The sequence below is a fragment of the Cryptomeria japonica genome, chromosome 1, assembly GCF_030272615.1.
Source record: "Cryptomeria japonica chromosome 1, Sugi_1.0, whole genome shotgun sequence".
NCBI lineage: Eukaryota > Viridiplantae > Streptophyta > Pinopsida > Cupressales > Cupressaceae > Cryptomeria > Cryptomeria japonica.
The window spans coordinates 703,441,436-703,446,995 of record NC_081405.1 but is presented as its reverse complement, the minus strand read 5'-3'; the positions used below and the strand labels follow the sequence as shown (position 1 = coordinate 703,446,995).

Sequence of the window (5,560 nt, the reverse complement as noted above, 5' to 3'; positions counted from 1 at the left end):
TCCTTGTTTTAGTTATTTCAAAATCTTTGGAAGTCAATGTTTTATTAAAAATGATAACTACACTGGAATGTTTAATGCAAAATATGTGAGGGAATATTTCTTGGTTATTCTTCTAAAAGAAAAGCATATAAATGCTATAATAAGAGAACTAAGAAAGTAGTTGAAAGTGTTAATGTGAAGGTGGATGATTTGTCAAATAAATCTGAAGGATCAAGTAGGTCTGAACCTAAAAAAGATGATAATGAAGAAAGACTAGTGATCTTTGAACCAAAAGCATAGAATAATGATCAACTAGTAAATTCTCAACCGATAAGCGAGGATAGTGAAGAAGAAAGTAGTGTATCGACTGGTGAATCAGATGAGGAAGATGCAGAACAAACACATACTATACCTAGATATATGAGATTAAATCACTCTTAAGACCATATAATTGGTGATTAGAATGCAGGTGTGTAGACTAGGAGGAAGATTAGAGAAAATTCTTGTTTTATCTCTACAATAGAACCCAAGACAGTTAAGGAAACACTCAAAGACAATGACTGGGTGAGAGCAATGAATGAGGAATTAGATCAAATAGAGAAAAATCAGACATGGTCACTTGTTCCTAGACCGAAGGACAAGAATGTGATTGGAACTAAATGGGTCTTCAAGAATATGTTAAATGAAGGTGGAAAAGTGGTAAGAAATAAGGCAATGTTAGTCTACAAAGGATATGCACAAGAATAAGGTGAAGACTATGGTGAAACTTTTACATTGGTTACAAGATTGGAAGGAGTAAAGATACTGCTGACATTTGCTACATATAACGGATTCAAAGTCTACCAAATGGATGTCAAGTCATCCTTTTTGAATGGAATTATTGAAGAGGAAATATACATTGAACAACCAGATGGTTTTTCCTTGAGTGATGATAAGGACATGGTATGTAAATTGCATAGAGCTTTGTATGGTCTAAAGAAGGCACTGAGAGCATGGTATGAGAGACTACATGCACATTTGATCAAGATTAGATTCTAGTGTACCAATGAGGATAGTAATATTTATCTAAAAAATGATGGAGACAAGATGCCAATAGATGAAGTATTTGTAGATGACATAATTTTTGGTGGAGATGATAATATGAGTATGGACTTTGCTGATGAGATAAAGAAGGAATTTGAGATGTCTCTAATCAGTGAAATAAATTTCTTTATTGGATTACAAATCCAAAAACTGGATGATGATATTTTATCTGTCAAAGCAAGTATATTCAACATAGATATGTATGAACCATTGACTATCTATTTTGACAATACGAGTGCAATAAATATTTCTAAGAATCTTGTACTTCATGCAAGAACCAAGCATATAGAGTTGAAGTATCATTTCTTTTAGGGAAAGAGTTCAAGAGAAGCAGGTAAAGATGGAGTATGTGAAGAGTAAAGATTAGTTAGTTGATATCTTTACTAAACCATTGCCAAAGACTACTTTTGAGTTTCTTAGAAGTAAATTAGGGGTTAGACTCCTACATCGGAAGAACTAAGATGCTAGAGTTACATCAATCTTGTGAATTTCATGTTTATTCTTCACTAAGGATTGATGAAGATGCGAGCTACTTCATAGGGGGAGCGGCTCTAATGCAGTATGATATGATTTACAGTTTTTGGTCAGATTAAAGTCAAGTAATGCAATTTTTACTTTGGCATTGCTATGAAAGGGGGAGAAGAAAAATAAATCAGCTAATCGGTTATGGGAAAAGAAAAAGAAATTTGATGATCAAGCTTGAGGAGAAGAAAAGATAGTGAAGACCGATAGATACAGAGATTGATAGTTAATGTGCTAAGATGCAGATGATTGGCATATATGTTTGTGTAACTGATTGGTGTTTCCATCAATTCCAAAGGGGGAGATCATTGGCATGATTGGCATAACTGATACAGATGAGTTGATAATTGTATCGGTAGAAGAATGATGATGACATGATCAGTTATTTGTGTTGTCATTGATGGCAACCTATGTCAATTAATGTTTGATGATGGTTATAGATAAAATTTGATGTCTAACTTGTTGGATAAGTAATTTGGTCTACTGGATTTAGAATTTGGAAGTATGACATGGTTTACCGGCAGGACTGAGAATTCGGACTTCAACTGGTAAAAGAAAAGATTTTGATGGAATCGGTAAATCAGTGATGGTTGGAGAGTTGTGGTTTGAGACATAAGCTTTTATGATGGATTTCTGTATGCGACCTGAACTGCATCCTATGTTGATTACTAGAAGGCATGTTTTAAATTTTTGATGGAGTTGTGCTAGGGTTTTAGGACTGGTGATGAATTCACTCAACCGGTAATGATTTATGTTATGACGGTGATCGACGGTGAGTCTACATGAAGTTGGTAACACAACACAACCCACATGAAAGATTGAATTGTTGTTTTGGCACAATTCAAGGAACAATTTCTTGGGAATCAATGAAACACTTAGTAGAGTGTTTTGAGGATACAGATCGGATTTTTGTGATGGGTTATGAATAATCAACGGTTCATATTGCATTGTAATTTGTTGTAATGACTTGGATATTGATCTGATATGATATGTATTGTAAATTACAGATGTATCTATGTTTTATGGTTGACTTAGTTGTTATGGCTATTTAGGGTGACACAACTGATGTTTCATGTGTCGGTGGAATTAGGAGAATGAGTTAAGTCGCTCAAAGAAGATAGAGATCTACTTGAGTGTTGCCGATTGCAAAGCATAACTGGATCTGATTTAGCAAGCTGAAAGTGCAAAGTAATAGATCATTTTTCACCGTTTTTTTCTAACAATTACAACAACATAAATCCCTTGACTGGGTAGGTCCTAACAAACCTTTTCCATCTAAGTCCCCTAATAGGGAAACTCACAAAAGAGTGTTTAAATCCTCTAACCAGGTTGATCCTAACAGATCATTAAGCTCCCAACTGGAGTGATAGGTAAATCCCTTAACCGGGTGAATCCTAAGAGGGTCTGCTCCTAACTGGGTGTATTGTAAGCTCCTAATAGGGCATACTTTGAAAGTTTACAAATTATTGTGGGTACCAATCACCACTGTGGGTTTTCCCATTTGGGTTTCCACATCAAAAATCTTGGTGTTCATGTGTGGAATATTTTTTCATAGTGTTTATGTTTTCTTGCATTATTTTTTATTATTGGTTATGATAAGTTTACTGTTGTTTATCAGAGATTTGTTAGTGGTTACCAGTAATCTTAATGAATTGGTAGATGAAGTATTCTGATCTGATAATAAGTTAGTATGAGTATGTGTTGATCAAATATCTAGTTGGTGAATATTCTGATTAATAAGATTGCATAAGTGGGCAACAAGTGTATGAGATCTACTAAAGGGATAGATTCATTGGTTTCAGATCTGTTGTAAATGCTATTTTGATTTGAAGTTATAAATTGTCTTAATATTCATTCACCCACCCCCTCTCAGTAGTAACCGAATCTTTATAAGATTAACACACACCATCATTAAATTGAGGCATTGTACCATAAAGGTAGTTGAATCTCGCCATATTTACAATAAACCTTGCATTCAATTAGATAAAAATCCAAATACCACAACTGCTAATGATCGTGAAGAAGCCAATCAGGAACCAAGCGAGCATATTGAGCTTGTGCACAAGCATGGAATACACTACAGTGATGAAAGGTAATCCTGTCAAGAGAAAGTTGGAGCAAACCAACACATTGGTTACACAAAGGAACAGTACCTTGTCTCCTATATTAAGGGGTGTACTCAAATGCCACATGAGCACAACAAGTAGTGACAGAAAGAAGACTAGGTAATTAAAAATAAGAAATGTCTTAAAGGAGTCAAATCCAATCAGGAGTGGCAAACCTAACATTTCCTTTGTTTCTCCATTCCCTACCTTCATCTGAAAACCACTAGGAATGGTGAAGGCTGGCGTAAATGACATAGTAGCTAACAACACTGCCACCACTAGTTCTTTATTGCGCCTGTCATCATATGCTTTGTTCACCAAGTTCATGACATTCTCATACTTTTGTGAGGTTACCTTTAAGGCGATGTACAGGAAATGCCTTCCCTTCGGGGGATAATTAGCTAGCTTTCTAATTATCTTGTGAGATTCATGGTGCTCTGTGTTCTCTCTTGCAATGTCAAGGGCCGTTAAGCCTTCATCGTTAACTGAATCTTTGTTTATTCCTTGTATATTCAACAGTGATTCCACCTTCTACAAAATGCATTATCGAATTTAGAAGATGGGCATGCTTAGGAATCTCTGCATTGGAAGATGTTTGCTTCTTCATTAGCTAAGAGGGTATTTCAGCTCTTATTTTCATGACTTTAACTGACAGTTACAATAATTTGAACATATTACCCAACTAAATTTGTTAAGAAAATAGAGCAATAGAATTACAGCAAATACAAAATTGCACGGACATCATCAATTACATGATTCATCAAAGCTGGCTACATCCATGAGAAAACTGAATTTTATTCTTCTTCAATGATTGCAACATAGTAATATAAATTCTCATCAATCTCAAAATGTTATCCTCTTCAATTTTTATAAAACTCTCATTAAAATCAAAATACATGGGAATAAGAAGAGTTGGAGGAACTCAAAGGTTTTGTAGGTTAGACTTCACGACTGAGGAACACTTATTTTAATGATATATTTATTTACATTTCATAATGCTAAATTTGTTCAATTTTTTTATTAAATTATGTACAATTTTTTTCATCAACAATGTTATAGATTATCATTCATAATATGAGGATGAACTAGAAAGCAGAAATAAGGATGATAAATCAGGATGACATAAATAGAGAGCAGAAATGAGAGGATAGAGCTGACTAATGGGATTAAGTTAAAGCAAGGGAAGGAAAGATTCTAGAACCTCCAAGAGAGGGAAAAAATTGAAAATGATTCTTATATTCATATTAATAGTCAATTTTATTTATTTATATGTCCAGCAAAGTTTACTAATCATTTATCATTATTTTCAACCGAAAAATTATTCTTTTAGCTACAAAATTTAATCTCATTAAAAAGAAAACAGATGTTACCCTTGTGTGTGAAATGGTAGAGCTAACTTTAATGACAATGTAAAACAACAATTAGCAGAGCCATTTTTTAGCATGTCTAATTAGAATATACAAAATAATTCATGTAATTTCTGAAAAAGGAGTCTGATGTGAAACGTACATTCTAATATTTCAGATTACATAGTAATACTTTGTAATAACTAGAAATCTGACATAAATACAAAAGCTTAAGAAGCACCGGATAAAAAGAAACTTGCACGAAAAAATTTCTTCTTTGCTGCAAAAAGCTTCAGAAGCACGGGATAAAAAGAAACTTACACGAATATTTTTGTTCCTTGCTGCAATATGTAGAGGTGTATCTCCACTTTCCAATGCCCCTATCTTTGAAGAAGAAGAATTGATTGCGATTTGAGGCATTTTAGATCCCTGGTTAAAGCTTACTGCAATATTCATGGCTTTGTTTCCACCAGTTTCCACGGACTCTATTTTTGAAGCAAGGTGATTGATTGCGATTTGAGGCAT

At 34.0% G+C, this 5,560-nt stretch overlaps 1 protein-coding gene across 1 annotated transcript; it reads right to left on the bottom strand.

Annotated features, from left to right (window-relative positions):
• Positions 1–3,591: 3,591 nt before the first annotated feature.
• Positions 3,592–5,560, bottom strand: LOC131858661 (ankyrin repeat-containing protein At5g02620-like). Its single transcript, XM_059211957.1, has 3 exons — positions 5,357–5,560; positions 3,871–4,220; positions 3,592–3,682 (listed from the first exon to the last, which is right to left on the bottom strand). Exons 1-3 carry the CDS (start codon positions 5,558–5,560, stop codon positions 3,592–3,594), a joined length of 645 nt encoding a protein of 214 aa, XP_059067940.1.

Bases quoted from the DNA above. Each gene is read 5' to 3' on its own strand.
- LOC131858661 (XM_059211957.1), bottom strand. From the start codon at position 5,560: ATGCCTCAAATCGCAATCAATCACCTTGCTTCAAAAATAGAGTCCGTG. The intron at 4,221-5,356 runs GTAAGTTTCTTT...TGCATTTTGTAG, and splicing joins CAAGGAACAAAAATATTCGT to AAGGTGGAATCACTGTTGAA. The intron at 3,683-3,870 runs GTTAGGTTTGCC...TTCTCTTGACAG, and splicing joins AATGGAGAAACAAAGGAAAT to GATTACCTTTCATCACTGTA.